Source organism: Anomaloglossus baeobatrachus, chromosome 4 (assembly GCF_048569485.1).
Source record: "Anomaloglossus baeobatrachus isolate aAnoBae1 chromosome 4, aAnoBae1.hap1, whole genome shotgun sequence".
NCBI classification, from domain to species: Eukaryota; Metazoa; Chordata; class Amphibia; order Anura; family Aromobatidae; genus Anomaloglossus; species Anomaloglossus baeobatrachus.
Genome location: NC_134356.1, coordinates 631,325,699 through 631,350,629, shown reverse-complemented (window position 1 = coordinate 631,350,629; position 24,931 = coordinate 631,325,699). Strand labels below are relative to the sequence as shown.

At 42.2% G+C, this 24,931-nt stretch overlaps 1 protein-coding gene across 1 annotated transcript in view; it reads right to left on the bottom strand.

The window, feature by feature from the left end:
- Positions 1-1,043: 1,043 nt before the first annotated feature.
- Positions 1,044-24,931, bottom strand: part of HTRA4 (HtrA serine peptidase 4) — a 110,933-nt gene continuing 87,045 nt past the window's right edge. Inside the window, exons 6-9 of the mRNA XM_075343020.1 lie at positions 16,159-16,273; positions 13,641-13,698; positions 10,751-10,846; positions 1,044-2,952 (exon numbers count right to left, since the gene is read on the bottom strand). Coding sequence (XP_075199135.1) covers positions 2,787-2,952; positions 10,751-10,846; positions 13,641-13,698; positions 16,159-16,273 — 435 coding nt within the window. The 3' untranslated portion in view covers positions 1,044-2,786. The remainder of the gene's footprint in view (positions 2,953-10,750; positions 10,847-13,640; positions 13,699-16,158; positions 16,274-24,931) is intronic.

Sequence of the window (24,931 nt, the reverse complement as noted above, 5' to 3'; positions counted from 1 at the left end):
CGTGACCCCAACGACTCCGCATTAGCGATGTCGTAGCGTGTAAAGCCCGCTTTAGGGTGCGTGCCCACGATCACAGTTCACAGCATTTTGGAAGCGGCATGTTTCAGCTGTGTCCAAAAATCTCATGTCCATTGTGCATGTACGGCCCGCAGCGTAAAATGACCTGCGTTGTGGCTTTCCGAGCCGCAAGCTTTTCAATTCTTTGCTGAGGAGCCGCAAGAGTTCTCAGCAGAGAGGAAGTGCAACTGCTTAAGCCCGGATCGTGGGCAGTCTCCTGTGGAGAAGACTCGCAACCCCGCAGGTCAGAACCCGTCGCGTCCAGGACATAACGGGTCCTGATCATGTGCACACACCTTAAGAATACAGCCCAGGAGGGGTCATAAACTGTGCTATATGCTTCATTGGGATATTCTCCTATACAGTAGAAGCAGTACCTCCTTATACTTCGGTACATATGGAATCCAATGAAAATGCCCACCCTGCATGAAATTAAGAGCACAATAAAGGCATGGCACCTCCATGGGAACCCTATTACCGTGTAAAAAATGGATATTTAATACATCACATGTATTATGCCTAAAGAAAATATCAGAAAAAGCTTTTAAGTCTTAAATTTCCCATCTCTCTACCATGTTTCTGCCTCGTATTGAGCTGACCTTCTCCTGCTGACTATTTGGCTTATTATATTTAATTTGTGATCTGCAATGTATATCAGTATACCAGCAGTGACCTCATACTAATATACTGTGTGTGTGTATATGTGTATATATATATATATATATATATATATATATATATATAGATTTTATATATAAAAATATATATTTCTATATATATATATATATACATATATATATATACACATATATATATTTAGTGTATTTTATATTTAATTATTATTAATATTTTTCTCTTTTTTTTTAATAATACATTACATAGATACAGAGTACTGATTAAATATATTTTAGAAAATATTCTATATGACTCAGTTAACTATGAAACCTTGCTGCATATCGTGGAATTAGGGGATGAGTTGCAGCATGCCAACATTTTTCTATGTAGGATAGCATGCTAAAGCATCGAGTGAAACATGACACTGACAGGCTTATTTATTGTACGGTGCATAGAGAAATGTACTATGATTCAAAGAAAATCTTATTTTTATCATGTAATGTGACTGTAAGTATATGGTCCTGGATACGTCAATGGGGCGTATCTATTATGGCTGACACATTCCTTCCCATAATTCAGTTATTCTATATACTGTCGAGAATAATGCTGATTAATTTCTGTATACTAAAAGCGTGATTAACATTTTGTTTGGTAAATAAGACTTTTACGTCCCGCCCCCGAGGATCCTGATCATTTTGATCAACTAAATATGTTATTCAGTTTCTTAAACATTTGGAAGGTATGCCCTTCTGTGACTACACATGTATGCCCTTATAGGACTTTTGCTTTAGGGCCCCATGATTTCTATGAAAGACCCTTTTTTAACCCTGTCTGTGATGATAATGATGTGACTCTTTAGAAATAATCACTACAGAATTGGAGGTGACCACCTATTATTAGGCACTGTGTCCAAAGTGAAAACAGCAAGAGTTGTAATATTGATAGTGACATGGAAATTTTATTCTATATACTGTCGAGAATAATGCTGGTTAATTTCTGTATACTAAGAGCGTGCTTAACATCTCATTTGGTAAATAAGAGACTTTTAAGTCCCGCCCCCGAGGATACTGATCATTTTGATCAACTAAATGGTGGAGTTTACACAAACCCTTCCTTATTCAGAACAGGTCTTGCGTAAATATGGGACTGTTGAGTTTATGAGTGAGTGGTTATGAGCTATTTCATGCAGCTAACACACTTATATAATACATTCTAGTTAAAGGGGCTATGTATATAACTGCTTTTTTTTCTTTTAAAAATGGCGCCAAACCTCTCCATGGGTTGTTTCTGGTATTGCAGCTCAGCTCCATTGAATATAACATAGAAACTGGTAGACAGGTGTGACAAATTGTAAAGGAAGGCAGCCATGTTTTTGGAATCCTGTATAAAACTTAGGGGTCAATGGGAATTAGTCAAAGTAAAGAGCAGATACAAAAAAGCGTCTCTTCCTCTCTGGATGACCCTGATATGTTCATTGCTAGAATAGTCCATTAATTTTGCTTGGAACTGTGTAATTCTTAATTTCCCCTATGGTGGCGCTGCAGGGCATTGATTAATTGCTGTCAGGTTCTCATGCAAATTACAGCTCATAGCTTAGCGGTCCTCTGCACTTGTCATCGGCTTATTTCCGGAGGACCCTTCTAACCAGAAAGAACTGTAAACGGTGGACAACCCCTTCAAGCAGAGTTCGCAAAGAATTAAAATATTGCCCCAAAGTCCTTAATGTATAACACGTATGGCCAATGTTTTGCTTTCTTCATATATCTGCTTTGATCGTCGATCCTCTCATGGGCTATGTTGAGGGATTTCCATTTCATCGTTCCGCTTTCAATATTAGATTGAACAAAAGCGCAATACGTATATCCATTTTGGTTCAGGTTCATATATAATGGTGTAATATTAGTGCCTATGGGATGATGATCCTCTCCCACAACCTGTGTGTCAATACAAGAGAGCATTCTTGGAAAGACTACAGTGCCATAAAATTGGAGGTCAAGACTGGAGCCAACTGGTGATATCCAAGTGTAAACTTCCATCCACAAGGCACGTGAGGAGATCTAAGATCTTAAAGATGGGTTGGGACATCTGAACTTCAGATCACGCTGGTTGTGGTTCTAGCCCATCTCCTCCGGCACTACATTGAGAATGATATCTTCATTGCCCCGTCGTACCACGATGGATAGTGTCTCACTGATCTTCACGGCTTCACTAACTTCTTCTGTGGTACTCACCGTTCTCCCATTAATGCTGATGATGACATCGTGATCCTTCATGCCAGCACTGAGGAGGACAGTGATAATAAACATAAGATTATATTATAAGAATATATCTACTCAGTGCAAAAGGCCTAGCATAGAACATAACGTAACAATAAAAACATTTTTAGATAAATATATCACTAATTAGAGTTGAGAAAAATGATTCTCAGTGCCATGTTCTGGCATCCAGTCTGGTCTTCGATTGCAGCTGGACCAGGACAGTCTTCACTTCTGCATCCTGGACACCTCTTGTGCATACTAGGCCCTGCGACTAGTGATGGGTGATCCCAAACTGTAAAGTTCAGGGATCGTAACAATCACATAGTGATCGTGTACACGATCCCGATCACAAGCTTTCCTGGGAAGCTTGTGTTACAGATCGAGTCCAGATCGGGTCCAAGGGCTGTAGAAAAAAAAGCACATTTTAAAAAACATGTCCGATCATTGCTGTGGCCCCCGGGTAACCACACTGACTAAAGGACCTTCCATGACGTCATAGCCATGTGACCAGTCTGGTGTAAATGTTGTACAGACATTGGCTTACAGACTGGTCACATGGCTCTGACGTCATCGTAGATCCTGTTAACTGAACTGTGATTGTCACTGTGTGAGTGTCGCATCGCATCACAACGCACAATCTCCAGACAGCAGCTGTTCGGCTGCATGTGTTTCCATGCAGCTGAGGCACTCCTGTCCTGATAGCGTCAGGTCGTGTAGGGTGAGGCAATGCGAAACGCAAGTGGAATCATACTCTCACTGCCAGCCTGCGTCTCGCTCTGTACAAAGCGATGTAGCAGAGCTGACATGGCTCTCTCTTCTTCTCACTTTGTATAGACTGGCTGTACAGAGAGATGAAGCAGAGCTGACAATGCTCTACCTGTAGACTAAGTCGGACTAAGGATTTTTTTTATAATAAAGATGGAGTCTCTAAATGTTTTTTGTTTTATTTATAATAAAAAAAAATTTCCATGTGTTGTGTTTTGTTTTTTTAACTGTTTACTAGAAATTCACAGTGGCCATGTCTAATTTGGCGTGATGCCATGAATTTCGGGCTTAGCACCATCTGAGAATACAAAGCTGGTATTAACCCCTTTATTACTCAGCGTGCCACCACCACCAGGGCTACTGGAAGAGTCGGGTAAATCGCCTGGAAATGGCGCTAAGAAACAATGCGCCATTTCCAGGGGCGGTTGCGGGCTGCCGAGAATCCCAGCACCCATCTGCCTGGTTTTACCTGACTGGATATCAAAATACGGCGGGAGCTCACTCATTTTTTTTAAATTATTTTATTAAATAATTAAAAAAATGAATGGGCTTCCCTGTATTTTGATTGCCAGACAAGGTAAAGCCAGGCAGATGGGGGTGGCAGCCCATAGCCTGCTGCTTTATCTGCGCTGAGAATCGAAAATACCGTGGAGTGCTGTCATTTTTAAAAATTATTTATTTTTATACAACTACAATATATTGTGTACATTATATATATGAATTAATTTTTTTTATATATATATATATATATATATATAATATATATATATAATATATATATATATATATATATATATATATATATATATAGCTCTGCCAAAAATTAAGATCACTGCAAAATGTTCAGTTTTTCTGATTTTTCTCTTTATAGGTATATTTTTGAGTAAAATGTAAATTGTTCTTTTATTCTATAAACTACTGACAACATGTCTCTGAATTTCCAAGCAAACAATTTTGTATTTATTTTCTGAAAATAGTAGCTTGTAGAATAAAACGATTTACATTTTACTAAAAAATATACCTATAAAGAAAAAAAAACAGAAAAACTGAAAATTTTGCAGTGGTCTATTAATTTGTGCCAGAGCTGTATATATACACAATATATAGTTGTATAAAAATAACTAATTTTAAAAAAATGACAGTGCTCCGTAGTATTTTTGACTCTTATCGCAAATAAAGCGGTCGGCTACAAGCTGCCACATCCATCTCAATGTCTTTACCTTGGGTGGTAATCAAAATACACAGAACCGCATAAATTTTTTTTTTATTTAAAAAAATAATTAAAAAAAAATGCGTGCTCCCACGCTCCGCATTGTTTCTTAGCGCCATTTCCAGGGGCTTTACCCGGTTTGTCCAGCGGCTATGATGGCGCTGGGTAATAAAGGGGTTAATACCAGATTTGTATTTTCAGATGGTAATAAGCCCAAAATTCATTGCGTCATGCCAAATTAGACATGGCCACCATGAATTTTTAGTAATCACTAAAAAAAACACCACACAGAATTTTTTTTTTATTAGAAATAAAAAAAACATTTAGAGACTCCATCTTTATTATAAAAAAATTCTTAGTCCGACGTAGTTCACAGGGAGAGCATTGTCAGCTTCATCACTTTGTACAGACACAGTCTATACAAAGTGAGAAGCAGAGAGAGCCATGTCAGCTCTGCTACATTGCTCTGTACAGAGTGAGAAGCAGGCTGACAGTGAGGGTATGATTCCACTTGCGTCTCGCATTACATCACCCAGCACAGCCTGACGCTCTCAGGATAGGAGCATGGAAATACGTGCAGCTGACCCGCTCCTGTCGGGAGAGTGTGCGCCGTGATGCAATGCGACACTCGCACAGTGACAATCATAGTTCAGTTAACAGGACCTTGGATGACGTCATAGTCATGTGACCAGTCTGTATGCCAATGTCTGTACAACATTCACACCAGACTGGTCACTTGGCTATGTCGTCATGGAAGGTCCATTAGGGAGTGATGCTTACCAGGCGTCACAGTAATGATGGGACGCAGAAGTGGCCAGGAGACAGAGTCTGCAGGACGCGTCGTGGGAGCTGTAAGTATAATGATAATGTTTGCTATTAACTAAATTCTTTATTTTACAGCCCCCTCCACATCCCATCCCATCCCATAACTGTAAATGGGATGGGGTAAACTGTGGGGTGATCATACCATGTGTGGGCTTCATATTCTATGGGGCCATTAAAGGTATATCATGGTGGATGAGAAGACTAAGGGACTTTAGAAGTTACAAAATATCTGTGTAAGTGCCACAATACATGTAGATATCTCATTAAGTTTCATAAACAGTTGGAAAGTTTTCCCTTCTGTGACTGCGCATGTGTGCCCTTATAGGACTTTTTCTACAGGGCCTCATTATTTCTATGTAATCCCTTTTTCAATCCTGTCTGTGATCATAATGAAGTGACTCTTTAGAAATAACCACTACATAGCTAGAGTTCTCCACCTATTATTCGGCATTGTGACAAAAGTGAAAACAGCAAGAGTGGTAACATTGATAGTGATAAGGAAATTAGAAGAACAACACAATTTTAACTTAATATGAGCATTATAGAGGAGTGAAGTCCTCCTTTCGGGACCTCCTTTGATGAACCACTACCATGTAATGGACTTCATCCATCCCGGCATTGCCGTGGATGCTGCAGGGGTAATGGCAAATGTGGCACCCCAGGGTTCAGTTGCCACAAATATACCTGTACCTGGGCAGGGAAGGATCTCCACATTAGGTAATCCCACATACAACATTTCCACTCCAAGCCTGGAGGCGGAGCTCTACAAGTCGAGTTCAGGTGAGGTCCCCTTTAAAGCCAGGTTTGGAGGCGGAGTCAGAGAGACAGTTGACAGTTGGAGAAAAAAGGAGACTGTGCGAGCAGAGAGTGAGGGAAGACATCAAAATGGAGAGGGCAGTGCTTAGCCCGCTCAAGTAACTGTGTGACCGCCTGAGGGATCAGGAGTGAGGCAAAAGAGGAGTGACCGGGGAGGTGGAGCCAGATCGGTTCATCCCCAAGGAACAGCGCTGATTATCGGACACCGGCATCCGAGATTGTGAGGGATCTAATCTGCCCAGCAATAAAGACCGGGGGCCAGGGAGACTGCAGATCTACTGGCCGCAGCAGCACCTGAAGGCAAAGCCGCTACACAGAGCTTAGGGACCACAGTGAGTACAGCAGTGCCCCTTAGAGAAGCTCCCGCCGCCTGCCATACAGGTGAAGACAGTGAGAGAGGGACAAGGTATAGCTACAGGCAGCCTAGTACCAAGGAGAAACATAGCGCAGCAGGGAGGCCACACAACTGACCTGGTGCAGAGATCCCGAACTGTTCCCAGATTACCCAAAAACTGTAACATCAGAAACTGAACCCATTTTTAATAACACCTGCAAGTAAAACCTGGTCAGAGTTAATGAATTGGTGTGACGCACTTTATTTCTTCATCTGAGAAGCCATAGGCTGCTGCACTAAAGTGACAGTTGAAAAGGCTGTAAAGAAAAACCGCCATATCTGTGTACTACTAAAAACTGCCCTGGGGAGCCCGCTTCACCTACGGGAAGCGTAAACAACTGGCTGCCTAACCATCACCCCAGAGGTCTGACCTGCAGCCCCAGTAACCATACTGGAACCATAGCTGGCGTCACAAAATACTTTTCTTTATTTATTTTTTTCTTTATTATTTTTTTTATTTTTATTATTTATTGACTTTCAGCGACCACCAGGGCCACGGAACCGGGCACAGGCCCCCGTGACATAATCCCATTAACCAACACCCGGAACCGAGTACCCCACGGCCCTGGGGTGGGTCACATACACACTAGAGTACTGCGGGAATTAAGTATGATGATAGACAGACCATTATTTGTAATCTTCACAGGTTCCATAACATCAGAAACAGGACTGGCGCACAGCAAATGTAGTGTCAATATTCAAAAAGGGAACAAAATCAGAGCCTGGAAAATCTAGACAGATAAGTTTAACCTCTTCTGTGGGTAAAATCCTTGAGGATTCCCTAATAGATGCTATACTGGAGTATCTTAAGAAGAATAACCTCATGACCCAGTATCAACATGGATTTATGAGGGATCGGTCTTCGCAAACTAATCTGATCAGCTTCTATGAGGAGTTGAGTACCAGAATGAACCAGAAAAATGCAGTGGATTTTGTCTATATTGATTTTCCAAAGTCATTTGATACAGTGCCACACAAAAGGTTGATACATAAAATGAAAATAACGGGAATAGGGTAAAATATGTGTACCTTGGTTATGAACTGGCTCAGTGTTAGAAACCAAAGGGTGGTTATTAATGAGATACACTAGAACTGCATCACAGTTAACAGTGAGGTACCACAGGGGTCAGTATTGGGCCCTCTTCTTTTTAACATATTTATTAATGACCTTGTAGGAGGCAAAAAGATTAGAATTTCAATAATTGCAGGTGATACTCAGCCCTTCAAGGTAATCAATACAGAGGAGGATAATTTAATATTACAGAAGGATTTTGAGAAGCTGCAGGCTTGGGCTAAGAAATGGCAATAGAAGTTTAATGTGGATAAATGGAAGGTCATATACTTGGCAGAGGAAATAAAATGTATAATTATGTACATAATTGTAAAACATTGGGTAAAACGGTCACTAAAAAAGACTTGAGTGTATGAGTGGACGGCAAACTCAACTTTACTGACAAGTGTCAGGCAGCTGCTGCCAAGGCTAATAAAATAATGGGATGGAAGAGGCATCAATGCTCATGAGAAGAACATAGCTTTACCCCTATAGAAGTTGCTAGTGTAGCCACACTTATAATACTTTGTAGAATTTTGGTCTCCGGTGTATTAGAAGCACATAGCTGGACTAGAGCGGGTGCAGAGAAGAGCAAGCGAGGTTATTAAAGGAATGGGGGGAATGCAATACCAAGACAGGTTATTAAACTTGGGGTCATTCAGTTTGGTAAAATGAAGGCTTAGAGGCGATTTTATTGCATTGTACAAATTTATGAGTGGACAGTACAGAGACCTTTCTAATGATCTCTTTACACTACCTGCGATAATGACAAGGGGGCATCCTCTACATCTAGAGGAAAGAATCACAGATGCAGATTCTTTCCTGTAAGAGCAGTGAGACTATGGAGCTCTCTGCCACATAATCTTGTAATAATTGATTCATTACTAAAATTTAAGAAAGGCCTTAGATATACAGTCATGGCCAAAAGTTTTGAGAATGACACCAAAATGATATTTTCACATGATCTGTTGCCCTCTGGTTTTTAATTGTGTTTGTCTGATGTTTACATCACATACAGAAATATAATTGCAATCATATTATGAGTACCAAAAGGTTATATTGACAGTTAGAATGAGTTAATGCAGCAAGTCAATATTTGCAGTGTTGACCCTTCTTCTTCAGGACCTCAGCAATTCTCCCTGGCATGCTCTCAATCAACTTCTGGACCAAATCCTGACTGATAGCTGTCCATTCTTGCATAAGCAATGCTTGCATTTTGCCAGAATTTGTTGGTTTTTGTTTGTCCACCCGACTCTTGATGATTGCCCACAAGTTCTCAATGGGATTAAGATCTGGGGAGTTTCCAGGCCATGGACCCAAATCTCTATGTTTTGTTCCATGAGCCATTTAGTGATCACCTTTGCTTTATGGCAAGGTGCTCCATCATGCTGGAAAAGGCATTGTTGGGCGCCAAACTGCTCTTGGACAGTTGGGAGAAGTTGCTCTTGGAGGACATTCTGGTACCATTCTTTATTCATGGCTGTGTTTTTAGGCAAGACTGTGAGTGGTGCGATTCCCTTGGCTGAGAAGCAACCCCACACATGAATGGTTTCAGGTTGCTTAACAGTTGGCATGAGACAAGACTGGTGGTAGCGCTCACCTCTTCTTCTCCTAATAAGCTGTTTTCCAGATATCCCAAACAATCGAAAAGAGGATTCATCTGAGAAAATGACTCTACCCCAGTCCTCAGCAGTCCACTCCCTGTACCTTTTGCAGAATATCAGTCGGTCCCTGATGTTTTTTCTGGAGAGAAGTGGCTTCTTTGCTGCCCTCCTTGAAACCAGGCCTTGCTCAAGCAGTCTCCGCCTCACAGTGCGTGCAGAAGCACTCACACCAGCCTGCTGCCATTGCTGAGCTAGCTCGGCACTGCTGGTAGTCCGATCCCGCAGCTGAAACAGTTTTAAGATACGGTCCTGGCGTTTGCTGGTCCTTCTTGAGCGCCCTGGAGCCTTTTTGGCAACAATGGAAGTTCTCTCCTTGAAGTTCTTGATGATGCTATAGATTGTTGACTGAGGTGCAATCTTTGTAGCTGCGATACTCTTCCCTGTTAGGCCATTTTTGTGCAGAGCAATGATGGCTGCACGTGTTTCTTTAGAGATAACCATGGTTTACTGAAGAGAAACAATGATACCAAGCACCAGCCTCCTTTTAAAGTGTCCAGTGGTGTCATTCTTACTTAATCATGACTGATTGATCGCCAGCCCTGTCCTCATTAACACCCACACCTGTGTTAATGGAACAATCACTAAAACAATGTTAGCTGCTCCTTTTAAGGCAGGAATGCAATGATGTTGAAATGTGTTTTGGGGGTTGAAGTTCATTTTCTTAGCCAATATTGACTTTGCAAGTAATTGCTGTTAAGCTGATCACTCTTTATGACATTCTGGAGTATATGCAAATTGCCATTAGAAAAACTTAAGCAGTAGACTTTGTAAATATTAATGTTTGTAGCATTCTCAAAACTTTTGGCCATGACTGTAATATTACAGGTTATGTGCACTAGATTCAGTAATGGGGCTTTGATCCAGGGAACTAGTCTGATTGCCATATGTGGAGTCAGGAAGCAATTTTTCCCCTAATATGGAGCTTACTGTCCACCCCATGGGTTTATTGCCTTCCTGTGCATCAACATGTTAGGTCATGGGTTGAACTCGATGGATTTAGGTTTACCTTCAACCTTAAAAACTATGAAATTAGGAAATATCTGACCAGACATTTGTCATACTCAATAATACTAATTGTAGTCAATGGTTTCTTACCTTGCCGCTGCAGTTCCCGGAATGACCTCAAACACGTACACTCCAGAGTTGACATCAGGGAAATCTTTATCCCTCATCTTGAGTTCACGGATGAGACTACAAAAAAAAATACAGTATTCTCCTTCAATTTTCAATCACTGGAATCAGTGACTTTCATAAAGTGTGAACGAAGCCTGATTTCTATCTCTTACACATACATTACAATATATCGCAACATACAAGTGATGAACTAACATAAGCAGCATTAGGGGTACTTTGCACACTACGACATCGCAGGTGCGATGTCGGTGGAGTCAAATCGAAAGTGACGCACATCCGGCGTCGCTGTCGACATCGCAGTATGTGAATCCTTTTACATACGATTAACGAGCGCAAAAGCGTCGTTATCGTATGATCGGTGTAGGGTCCAACATTTCCATAATTTCGCAGCAGCGACGGTACGATGTTGTTCCTCGTTCCAGCAGGCAGCACACATCGCTGTGTGTGAAGCCACAGGAGCGAGGAACATCACCTTACCTGCGTTCTGGCTGCAATGCGGAAGGAAGAAGGTGGGCGGGATGTTTACGTCCCGTTCATCTCCGCCCCTTCGCTCCTATTGCCGCCCGCCGTGTGACGTCGCTGTGACGCCGCACGACCCGCCCCCTTAGGAAGGAGGCGGTTCGCCGGCCAGAGCGACGTCGCAGGGCAGGTAAGTGCGTGTGAAGCTGCCGTAGCGATAATGTTCACTACGGCAGCAATCACAAGATATCGCTGCTGCGACGGGGGCGGGGACTATCACCCTCGGCATCGCAGCATCGGCTTGCGATGTCGTAGTGTGCAAAGTACCCCTTAGACTGAGAATCGACCAAGTAGACACTAAAAACACCTTCGGTGCTGCCATATTAGCCATCCCTACTGGAACATGATCCAGGAGGGAATGGGGAAAACACACATCACAGGAGGGGATGGGGACATACATATGACAGGAGGGGCTGGGGCATAGACATCACTTGGAAGCAAAAAAATGGCTGTGGGTCACAAACAGCACTGGGAGGGGTCACGGACAGCAGCACTGGGGGGGGGGCATGGACATCTGGGGGAACTGGGAGGCACGAACAGCACTTGCGGAGCACAGACATCACTAAGGGGCAGGACATAACTTGGGGGGCTACACAGCACTGGGGTGGTACACAGCATTGGGGAAATACATCACTGGGGGTGATACACAGCACTTGTGGAGCACAGACACCACTAGGGGGAACACAAACCTAGGGTGATACACAGCACTGAGGGTTGCATACAACACTGGAGGGGCCACAAAGCACCGGAGGGCGAGCACACAGCTCGGGAAGGTGTTCGCTGGGCAGACAGCTAGGGAGGGTGGCCGCCGGGCACACAGTTCGGGAGGGAGGGCGGACGCCGGGCACAGCTCGGGAGGGTGGCCGCCGGGCACACAGCATTGGAGGGTGGGCGCCGGGCACACAGCATTGGAGGGCGGGCGCCGGGCTCACAGAAATGGAGGGCGGGAGCCGGGCTCACAGCAATGGAGGGCGGGCGCCGGGCTTACAGCACTGGAGGGCGGGCGCCGGGTTCACCGCACTGGAGTGCAGGCGCCGGGCACGTCTCATGAGGGCGGACACACTCCGCTGGAACCTCTGAAGGTGCTGTGGGACTAAAGCGCAGAGCGCTAACTCCGCCCACAAACTAAGTCCCGTGCTTGATGGCACTGGTACAAAGCAGCACATGTGGGAATTTAAAGGGCCGGCAGACGGCAAAACCGCGGCGGCAGCTTGAACACTGCCGCTTCCGGGAATATGCCTGGGGGCCGCAGAAAAGGTCATCATACGGCCCGCGGGCCAGAGGTTCCCCACCACTGATCTATGTAGTGATATCACCTGCTAAAGCAGAGGACTTTCCCACCTCAATAAATCACACCAGTGCAGTGCAAGCTCAGTGGATGAATATACCATATTTTTCGGATTATAAGATGCACTTTTCCTCCCAAACATTTGGGAGCAAAATGATGGGTGCGTCTATAATCCAAATGTAGCTTACTGGGGGTGATAGAGAGGGGTCGTAAGAGGCAGGGGAGATGCTCTGGGCTGCGGGTGCTATGCTGCGGGCTTACTGCGGGCGGCGGGCTGTGCTGCTGGATTACGGCGGGCTGTGTTGGGCACTCTCTTGCAGGTGGTGAGGCACGAGCCACCATTCTGAAAATGTCAACAGTGCAGGCTTCAAACAATGGCGCCCGGAGTCGGCGCATGCGCAGATGGAGCTCTTGACTCAAGACCTTATTTGCACACATGCCACCTCCGGCACATTCCCTACATTGGACTTAAGGAAAATGTCACCCGATGGTGGTGCGTGCGTGCATGACATCTTGGTTTGTCATTGATCCGAGAGCTCCATGTGCACACACGCCGACTCCGGATGCCTATATGACTATAGAAGACACAAGGAGGACACACAGAGGAAATTGCATGAACTACTTATCCACAGATGACACAGGCAGGAGTTCAGCAATGTTTTTAGAAACAATACAACAGAGGAGTACAAGCAACCAAGTCATGAATTAACTGAATAATATCACCAGCACCAATCCAAGGAAGGAAGGGGTATTTAAGCACCAAGATAATGCTGATGATCAATAGCCCGGTGGAATGCGCGCTCCTGCTGGGTCCAAAAGGGGAAAAGATTAAAATCCAGCAGGAAAGCGACCTATACCAATGAATACTGAAAGCAGGAACAATAGAAAGTCAGGGAGCATTCTGCACAGCCAGACGCTGTGACCTTCTATGGCCAGAAACTACATGACTGTCTGTCACCTATGACACACCCGTGACAACTATAGACAAGGAGGAAAGCACATGTAGAAGAAATAAATACACATGATCCAAAATTAAAACTGTACCTTGAAGACAGCTGTAACATCCTCACCCCCATGTATTTCTTTCTTGAAATGGCCTTTCCTGTAGAAATTGAATATAGATTAGTAGCTATAATTTGGAATCAGGATATCAGGACCTTGTCACCAATAAATTATGCAATATTATAGTCCAGTGCTCAAGTCATGTTGAAAATTAAATATTTGGGCACCCCTGGTCAAAACTACTGTTATTATGAACAGTTAATCAAGTTGAAGATGAACTGATCTCTAAAAAGCATAATGTTAAAGATGACACATTTCCTTTGTACTTTAAGCCAAAATATATATATATATATATATTTTCATCTTTTACATTTTAAAATTAGAAAAAAAAGGTAAAATAGACCAATGCAAAAGTTTGGGCACCCTGGATAGTTAGTACCTAGTAGCACCCCCTTCGGCACGTATCACAGCTTGTAAACACTTTTTGTAGCAGCCAAGAGTCTTTCAATTCTTATTTGATGGATTTTCATCCATTCTTCCTTGGAAAAGTCTTCCAGTTCTGTGAGATTCCTGGCTCGTCTTGCATGCACTCCTCTATTGAGATCTAGCCACAGGTTTTCAATGATGTTCAGATCAGGGGACTGTGAGGGCCATTGTTAAACCTTCAGCTTATGTCTTTTGAGGTCGTCTATTATGGATTTTGACATGTGTTTAGGATAATTTTCCATTTGTAGAAGCATCTTCTTTTCTCCTTTCTTCAAAATTCAGCTTTTTTACACATGGTGTTATGTTTGCATCGAGAATTTGTTGAAATTTCATTGGATCCATTATTCTCTTTACTCATGAAATGTTCACTCTGAATTGGCTACAACATAACCCCAAAGCATGATTGATCCACCCCCATGCTTAATAGTTGTCGAGATATTCTTTTCTTGAAATTCTGTGCCCTTTTTCTTCACAAATAGCTTTGATCATTGTGGACAAAAACTTCTATTTTAACCTCATCGGTCCACAGGACTTTTTTCCTAAATGCATCAGGCTTGTTTAGATGTTCTTTTGCATACTTCTGATGCTGAATTTTTTCTGTCCCTGATGAAGCCTAGCGGCGATACACGTGGGGCGTATCCCAGGGTCTCCACTGTTTGAAGTTGCTATATTCAGCTGGGTCTACCATCGGTCTGTATAGAATGTACCTAGGGCTATCTTTCTCATCAGCTCTCTCCTATAATGGAGATGTGTGGTGACTCCTTACTTTAGGGAAACTTATACTATGGCGTGATACAATAGATGAATTGGTGACCCTTACTTCAACAGTACCACATGATTATTGGGATGTTGCGATTTACGTTGTTTTGCACAATTGGTTGACTGCAGTGCACATTCCCTGTATACTATTGTGATTTATGGAGATACCCAAGTGTGGGTTGTATGTTTTTAATTGTGTTTTAATCTTTTTTGCAATTCAATAAAATCCTATTTATTTACACGATTTTAGGGTGTGCTTCCCGATATATGCAGTATCTTATTCCTTTCTTGAGACATATGTTAATACTGCTTGTGGCAGCACCCCTTTATTACTATATATGTCAACATTGCTGTGCACCTTTTTTCTAATAATTGAATTTTTTGGTGAGGACACAGAAGAGGTTTTTTTCTGATGACTCTTCCATGAAGGTCAAAATTGTGCAGGTGTCTCTGAACAGTAGAACAATGTATCACAACTCCAGAGTCTGCTAAACTTACTGAAGGTCTTTTGCAGTCAAGCAGGGGTTCTGATTTGCCTTTCTAGCAATCCTACAAGCAGCTTTTACAGAAATTTTGCTTGGTCTTCCAGACCTTATCTTGACCGCCACTGTTCCTGGTAACTGCCATTTCTTAATTATATTTCGAACTGAGGAAAGGACAACTTGAAAACGCTTTTCTATCTTCTTATAACCTTCTACTGCTTTGTGGGCCTCCACCATTTTACATTTTCAGAGTGCTAGGCAACTATTTAGAACAACCCATGGCTGCTGTTTTTTTTGCACAAGGTTAGAGGAGGCTGGGTTTTCATAAAGCTGTGAAATTTGCATCACCTGGCCTTTCCTAACAATGATAGTTAACAAGCCATAACCCTAACAAGCTAACTAAGGTCTGCAACGTTGGTCAAAGTTACCTGCGTACAAAAATTTTCAAGGGTGCCCAAGCTTTTGCATTGGCCCATTTTCCTTTTTGTAATTTTTAAAATGTAAAAGATGAAAATATTTTTTTTGTCTAAAATACAAAGGATTTGTGTCACCTTTAACTTTATGCCTTTTAGAGATAATTTCATCTTCAACTTGCTTAATTGTTCACAATAACAGTAATTTTGACCAGGGGTGCCCAAACGCTTACATGCCACTGTATAAATTGTAGTAGAATTGTATTAGGATAATTTCCAAAGGTCAGATCATGTCGTGAGTTGTAGCTTTCTATGTATAGGGTTTAATAAGATTGATAAATTACTATTTCATTGGTTGGATTTTGTGTGGTATAGTATATAAATTATATATAATTCATTTTGTCGAAACTAAATTCTTACCTTTCAGTTGACGATCATGTGATTCAGCCAGGAATTGTCTGATTCTGTCAGATGGAATAGCAAATGATATACCCGCCGTTACTTTCAATGTGTTTATGCCGATGACCTCACCGTCCTAAAAAGAAAAGAGAAAACCAGGATATTATCAGTGATCTGTAAGACACAATTATCCTAGGAATTCCACAATTTTATCTATGGTCTTTCTAGGTACTACACCCCCTCAATATCTTCAAATCCTAAGTAGTCCACAATATGGTCTATCACTAGACAGTCTACAACTATATCAATGGGTAGTCCACCACCTTTCCATGGTCTTATCTTGAGATAGTTCCCTGCCTTATCTATTTTCTTTCAATAGGTAGTCCACCACTTTATCGATTTTCTCTTGCTAGGTAGTTGATCAGCTTATCTATGGACTATCTCTAGGTAGTTCACCACTTTATTAATGGTCTATCCCTAGATGGTCTGCCACCTTATCTATAGTTTATACCTACGAAGCACACCACCTTACTAGTCCACTACATTATCTATAGCCTTTTCCTAGGTAGTCGACTGCTTTATCTATAGTCTATCCCTAGCTAGTCCACAATTTATTCTATGGTCTATCCTAAGTAGTCCACAAGCTTATCTATGGTCGATTCCTAGGTAGTACATGACCTTATTTATGGTCTATTCCTAGGTAGTCTATAGCGGGCTTTACACGGTACGATATCGTTAATGAATTATCGGCGGGGTCACGGTGTTTGTGACGCACATCCGGCGTCATTAACGATATCGCAGTGTGTGACACTGATGAGTGACCTTAAACGATCGCAAAAGCGGTCAAAATCGTTTGCCACGGAGAGGTCGTCCTGAAACAAAAAATCGTTTTCTGCTTATTAGCGATGTTGTTCGTTGTTCCTACGGCATCACACATCGCTATGTGTGACACCGAGGAGCGTCGAACATCTCCTTACCTGCCTCCACCGGCAAGGCGGAAGGAAGGAGGTGGGCAGGATGTTACGTCCCGCTCATCTCCGCCCCTCCGCTTTTATTGGACGCCTGCTGTGTGACGTCGCTGTGACGCTGCACGAAACGCCCCCTTAGAAAGGAGACGGTTCGCCGGCCAGAGCGATGTCGCAGGGCAGGTAAGTCCGTGTGACGGGGGTAAGCGAGGTTATGCGCCAAGGGCAACGATTTGCCCGTGTCGCACAACCGACGGGGGCGGGTACGATCGCTTGCGATCTCGCTAGCGAGATCGCAGCGTGTAAAGACCGCTTATGACTTTATATATGGACTATTCTAAGATAGTCCACCACCTTATATATGATCTATTCCTAAGTAGTCCAGAACCTTATCTATAGTCTATCTCAAATTAGTCCACCATCTTATTTATGATCTATCCTTAGGTAGTACAGCCCCTCACCTATTATCTTTCCCTAAGAAGCCCACCACCTTATCTGTGGTTTGTTGCAAGGTAATCCACATCATTTTCTATGATCTATCCCTAGTTAGTTCACCACCTCTCTATCCCTAATTTCTACATCCTTTTATCAGTACACAATTGCTAGGCAGTCTACCACTTTATCTATAATCTATTCCCTCTATTTTTGGCCTATTTTTGTCCATTTTCATCACCTTAGGCCTTGTGCGCATGCTTTGTTTTTCGACGCGTTTTTGCAAGTTTTTTGGGTGCAGTTTTGGTCTAAAACTACATGCATTTCCTTCCCCAGTAAAGTCTATGATATTTCCTTTTTGCTGTCTGTGTGCACATTGCAGCTTTATTTTGGCTGCGTCTTTGTGGTGACAACAAAGATGCAGAATGTCAATTCTTTCTGCATTTTTGCCAGCGTTTTTGAGCCCTTTCCAGTCAATAGATTTGACTTAAAAAACACACTGGGCAAAAACACTGTAAAAAAAAAACAGTATAACACGGCAAAAAATGCATGCCAAGGGAGTATTTTCTTGGGACCAAAAACATGCATCTTTGTGGTCACCACAAAGATGCAGCATAGGCACATAGCTTTCCTATGGCCTATTCCTATGTACTTTTCAACAAGGTTGAATCTAGCACGGATACTCCAATGAGGCTCTGTTGACTAGCCTAAACCAAAACTTACTCCTAAGTAGTCCATTACCTTATCTATAGCCTTTTCCTAGGTAGCCCACTAATTAATCTTTGGCCTATCACTACAAAGTTCACCACATTATTTATGGTCTATTTCTAGGTTGTCCATCAGCTTATCTATCTATCCCTTACAAGGTAGTCCTCCACCTTATCCATAGCCTATTCCTCTGTGGTCCAAAAACTGATCAACGATCTATCCCCAGGTAGTAATCACCGCTCTATGGTCTACCCATAGGTAGTCTTGTCATTGGCATTGTCATTGGCATATCATGTCATTGGCGTATCATGTCATTGGCATATCGCTACATAGTCCACCACCTTATCGATGGTCTATCTGTAGGTTTTTTACCATTTCTACCATCTTATCTATGGTCTACCCCAAGGTAGTCCACCAATCTTATCGACCGTCTATTCCTACCTCGTCCATGAACTTATTTATGGACTATTCCTAGGTAGTCCACCACCTTATCTATGATCTATCCTTAGGTAGTATAGCACTTTATTTATGGTCTTTCTCTTGGTTGTTCCTCACCTTACCAATAACCTATTGCTAGGTAGACCACTAGCTTATCTATGGTTTGTTTCAATGTAATCCATGTTATTATCTATGGTCTAACCATAGTTAATCCACCACCTCTCTAAGGTCTTTCACTAAGTAATCCACTACCTCTCTAAGGTCTATCTCTAGGTAGTCTACCGCATTATCTATTGTCTCATTCACTGTCTATATCACTGGGTAGTCATCCACCTTATCTATGGTCTATCCTCAAGTAGTCCACTACTTTATGGTCATAAAATTTATGGCCTAGGTGGTCATGGCAGTGATATAATACTTGCGTTTTAAAAGCTCATAATCTAGTGGCTTTTATAGCCCTAAATAATATTTTTGATTCAATTAATCTGAATTAATTCTAAATGGTTTCAGATTCTCCCGGCCTTCTACAGTATAATTTGGTAATATAGTGAATTTACTAATTGACCTGATGACTACAACTTTCTCTATAAAGTGAAATAAGTGAATCCCTGACTGTACAAACATGGATGAAGCAAAGTTATGTAAACAGGTAATTTTCTGTACATTTCTAAATGTATCTAATATAAGTTATACCCTATTTCCAGAAGGTGCCAAGGAATTAGGAAGAGATATATGTTTAATTAAAATAGATTTTAATTAGAACATAATAATGGGATAAAAGGACCACAAACGGATAAAAAACTCTCAAGAGGATATCATTTTGGAAGATAAAAAATGCTACAGAAAATTAAACTACCAATCCTCTTTGAGACTTTCAAAATCAATTGATTTCCCTTTTTGGAATGGACCCATGATGAAGGAATCATCCTTCAAAAATGGTGGATATTATTAAAAATCTACAACCAAAACTTCCCACCTTCTACCTCTTATCAAAACTCTCCAAAAATCCTCTGGACTATCCTGGAAGACCCATTGTCTCCAGAAATGATAGCATCTGTGAAATCATGTGTACAATGGTTGATTATTTCTTAAAATCTTTGGCAACTTTACCCTCAAACATATAAGATACAACAACTGTTCTCCAAAGGCTCAATCATCTACAATTAGAGGAGAATGTAACAATGGTAACTGCACATGTAGAAGCCCTGTATTCTTCAATAAAACATGAGGATGGCCTAAGAGCCGTAGCCTGGTTTTTAAAATCACGCAACATTGAAAATACAAAGGCACAACTACTCATGGACTTATTAGATTTCATCTTAAAACATAATTTTATTTTCAACAATAAAATATATCTACAGCTGCATGGCATGGCCATGGGGGCCTCATGTGCCCCTTCTTATGCCAATCTATTCTTGGGGGCATGGGAAAGTAAGCTTTTCCAGGGCCATGGAATACCTCAAATGGAACAAATTCAAGGATGGATGAGATACATAGCCGACGTCTGTTTTTTTTATGGAATGGCTCTCCGGAAGAATTTGAAAACCTTATGCTCAAACTTAACAGCACTAATCTGAACATAAAATTAATTTCCAAATATGGAAAATATATGGATTTTTTAGAGCTATACATACAGGTGTAACGAGACGGTTATGTTACTGTGGACGTCTTTAGGAAGAAAACTGCAACAATTACCTTTCTTCATCTACCCTCTACCATCATAGGAATTCAAGTAGGACAATTCTTAAAAATTAAGGCTATATGTACTAAAGAAAAATACTTGAATACACAAACCACTGACTTAGTCAGGAGAATAATGAAGCAGGGTTATAGCCAGAGAAAAATAAAAAAAAGAGCACTAAAAAGAATTAAGGAAACAACAAGGGAAGAACTACTGTATGGTAAAGACAAAAAGGAAAAACAGAAATCGGACAAAAATTAAACTAGATTGATCACTACCTATTACAAACAATGGGCAGATCGCTCTAAGGCGGGCTTTGCACACTACGACATCACAGGTGCGATGTTGGTGGGGTCAAATCGAAAGTGACGCACATCCGTCATCGCAGTCGATATCGTAGTGTGCAAATCCTTTTTGATACGATTAACAAGCGCAAAAGCGTCGTTATCGTATCATCGGTGTAGGGTCCGACATTTCCATAATGCCGGTGCAGCGACAGGTACGATGTAGTTTCTCGTTCCTGCGGCAGCACACATCGCTGTGTCTGAAGCCGCAGGAGCGAGGAACATCGCCTTACCTGCGTCCTGGCTGCAATGCGGAAGGAAGAGGTGGGCGGGATGTTTACATCCTGCTCATCCTCGCCCCTCCGCTGCTATTCACTGCCTGCCGTGTGACGTCCCTGTGATGCCGCACAACCTGCCCTCTTAGGAAGGAGGCGGATCGTCGGCCAGAGCGACGTCGCAGGACAGGTGAGTGCATGTGAAGCTGCCGTAGCAATAACGTTCGCTACGCCAGCAATCACAAGATATCGCTGCTGCGACGGGGGCGGGGACTATCACGCTCGACATCACAGCATCGGCATGCGATGTCGCAGCGTGCAAAGTACCCCTAACATTATCAAATAAACACTGAAGGATCTAATCCTGAAAATAATTTTACCCAAAACTCCTTCTATCGTAGTGTGCCACCCCCGTGCCAGCAGCCGAGCTGCTCGGATCCGGATTCGTAGTGGCTCGAAGGTCTCCGGACCCGGGGGTTGTGCGGCCACTCAAATGAAGGGGGGGTATTTACAGGGGATGTATTAGAGTTCGTGACGCCACCCGTGGTATGTGGTAATTAGGAGTAGCACCGCTGCAGTTGGGAGTACACAGGGATTTTGGAATGGGGCAGCCAAGTGTTGTGACCCTCCTTGGGTAGGGGGGATACCCCGGGGCTTGTTGACTGAAGGGGAGTGCCGTTGGATGCCAAGGGGTCACTTGCATACTCACTCAGTCCATTAAGCTGACACCGACAACTGGATAAACCAAAGTTCTGGATACCGCTGCCGCTGAGGGGAGCTTAGTTCAGGTCCTGTCCCCAATGGTGCTGCCTGGAGATCCACTCAAGCCATCCACTGGTGTGTTTGGTGTGTGTGGTGCAGGGTGTATCTAGGATTTGATTAGCTGATGTAGGCAACACCATTTAGTTAGGGACCCTAAACCAAGAAGGAGGTGGATAATGCACGGGAGGGTAGATTGTGCAATACCCTGTGACGACCCGATAGTTCAGGGGCGTCACAGTAGCTCGAAGATGTAGAAGCTTAAAAGACATTTTGGTCCATAGCAATTATGCTCCCTTACCAGCTAAACAAAACAAATTAACCTCAGATATGTGAGGATTTTTTTCCATGTGGCTTGTGGCAAAATTTATATTGGCCTGACTACTAGGGAACTTAAGATAAGGACCAGAGAACATATCAGGGATATTTAAAATCCATCGCTGTGGAGGATGCACACACTTTAAAAACACTCCCAAGACATTTTCACGTAAAACATGGCACCAAAATAAGAGGCCTTAAAATTAAGGCAATTAACCAGGTGACCCTTGGCCCTAGAGGAGGTGACCTAGGAAAAATCCTGGCATGGGTAGGAAGCTCATGGATTTATAGATTAGGAACTCTGGCCCCGCAGGGCCTCAATGAAAATGTAGGTTTGGGATATGGGATTTCCTTCTTAGAAATTTATGGTATCCTTTTTTTGGGGTATTTATGTTTTATTTTAGTCTTGGAATTGGATTAGAGGTGGGTTTTATAATATTTCTTATTTTATTCTTATGTTTCTTCTCCCCCTCCTTCCCCGTTCTTGCGCTTTATGTCTTATAAGCTCCAGTTATGATAAATTGCTAAACTATGCATATTTCATTTTTACAAGGATTTTTCATCCTGTGATAAATTGCTCTGTCTGGAATTCCCATTGCAGTAGGTGATGAAGGAGAAGAATAACAAGATATGAGGACTGCACCATTTCCATATGGTAATTTTATAAAATTGCCTCTTCTGTTCCCCTTTTTCAGTCCCCCCTTCCCCGTTCCCTCACCACTCCGTTGCCGTTTCCTTACTCTTGTTCCTCATTCCTTTTCCTTCATTATATACAGTTAGGTCCAGAAATATTTGGACAGTGACACAAGTTTTGTTATTTTAGCTGTTTACAAAAACATGTTCAGAAATACAATTATATATATAATATGGGCTGAAAGTGCACACTCCCAGCTGCAATATGAGAGTTTTCACATCCAAATCGGAGAAAGGATTAAGGAATCATAGCTCTGTAATGCATAGCCTTCTCTTTTTCAAGGGACCAAAAGTAATTGGACAAGGGACTCTAAGGGCTGCAATTAACTCTGAAGGCGTCTCCCTCGTTAACCTGTAATCAATGAAGTAGTTAAAAGGTCTGGGGTTGATTACAGGTGTGTGGTTTTGCATTTGGAAGCTGTTGCTGTGACCAGACAACATGCGGTCTAAGGAACTCTCAATTGAGGTGAAGCAGAACATCCTGAGGCTGAAAAAAAGAAAAAATCCATCAGAGAGAGAGCAGACATGCTTGGAGTAGCAAAATCAACAGTCGGGTACATTCTGAGAAAAAAGGAATTGACTGGTGAGCTTGGGAACTCAAAAAGGCCTGGGCGTCCACGGATGACAATAGTGGTGGATGATCGCCGCATACTTTCTTTGGTGAAGAAGAACCCGTTCACAACATCAACTGAAGTCCAGAACACTCTCAGTGAAGTAGGTGTATCTGTCTCTAAGTCAACAGTAAAGAGAAGACTCCATGAAAGTAAATACAAAGGGTTCACATCTAGATGCAAACCATTCATCAATTCCAAAAATAGACAGGCCAGAGTTAAATTTGCTGAAAAACACCTCATGAAGCCAGCTCAGTTCTGGAAAAGTATTCTATGGACAGATGAGACAAAGATCAACCTGTACCAGAATGATGGGAAGAAAAAAGTTTGGAGAAGAAAGGGAACGGCACATGATCCAAGGCTCACCACATCCTCTGTAAAACATGGTGGAGGCAACGTGATGGCATGGGCATGCATGGCTTTCAATGGCACTGGGTCACTTGTGTTTATTGATGACATAACAGCAGACAAGAGTAGCCGGATGAATTCTGAAGTGTACCGGGATATACTTTCAGCCCAGATTCAGCCAAATGCCGCAAAGTTGATCGGACGGCGCTTCATAGTACAGATGGACAATGACCCCAAGCATACAGCCAAAGCTACCCAAGAGTTCATGAGTGCAAAAAAGTGGAACATTCTGCAATGGCCAAGTCAATCACCAGATCTTAACCCAATTGAGCATGCATTTCACTTGCTCAAATCCAGACTTAAGACGGAAAGACCCACAAACAAGCAAGACCTGAAGGCTGCGGCTGTAAAGGCCTGGCAAAGCATTAAGAAGGAGGAAACCCAGCGTTTGGTGACGTCCATGGGTTCCAGACTTAAGGCAGTGATTGCCTCCAAAGGATTCGCAACAAAATATTGAAAATAAAAATATTTTGTTTGGGTTTGGTTTATTTGTCCAATTACTTTTGACCTCCTAAAATGTGGAGTGTTTGTAAAGAAATGTGTACAATTCCTACAATTTCTATCAGATATTTTTGTTCAAACCTTCAAATTAAACGTTACAATCTGCACTTGAATTCTGTTGTAGAGGTTTCATTTCAAATCCAATGTGGTGGCATGCAGAGCCCAACTCGCGAAAATTGTGTCACTGTCCAAATATTTCTGGACCTAACTGTATATATATATATATATATATATATATATATATACATACTCATTCATGTATAATTTTATAGATAGATAGACAGACAGACTGCCGAGCAAAAGGGTAACAATGTTTGGAACTTTTGACTTTCAGGCTCCATATCTCACCTTCCACTACATTCGAACGTGAGACTGTAATAATTTTATAGGCAATCATCTTGGCTATCTCATACATAAATTTATCTTGCAGCTATTTAGCATATGATTAGTTATGCAGATTCTTGTCATGTCACTGCATTGCTAATTTGCTGATAAAATCTAAAGTTTAATTGTTAGTATTTTGTAAATCCACCTTTACTTTGAACACTGCCTGAATCCTTCTGGGCATGTTGTTCATCAGATTCCAGCATGTCTCGGTCAAAATCTGAGCACATACCGGTATCTCTTCTACACGTTATCAATATTGGTGCATATTGGGCAACTCACTTGGGTATGTTTACAGGTTTTACTTCAACTTTACCCATAAGTGTTCAATTGTGTT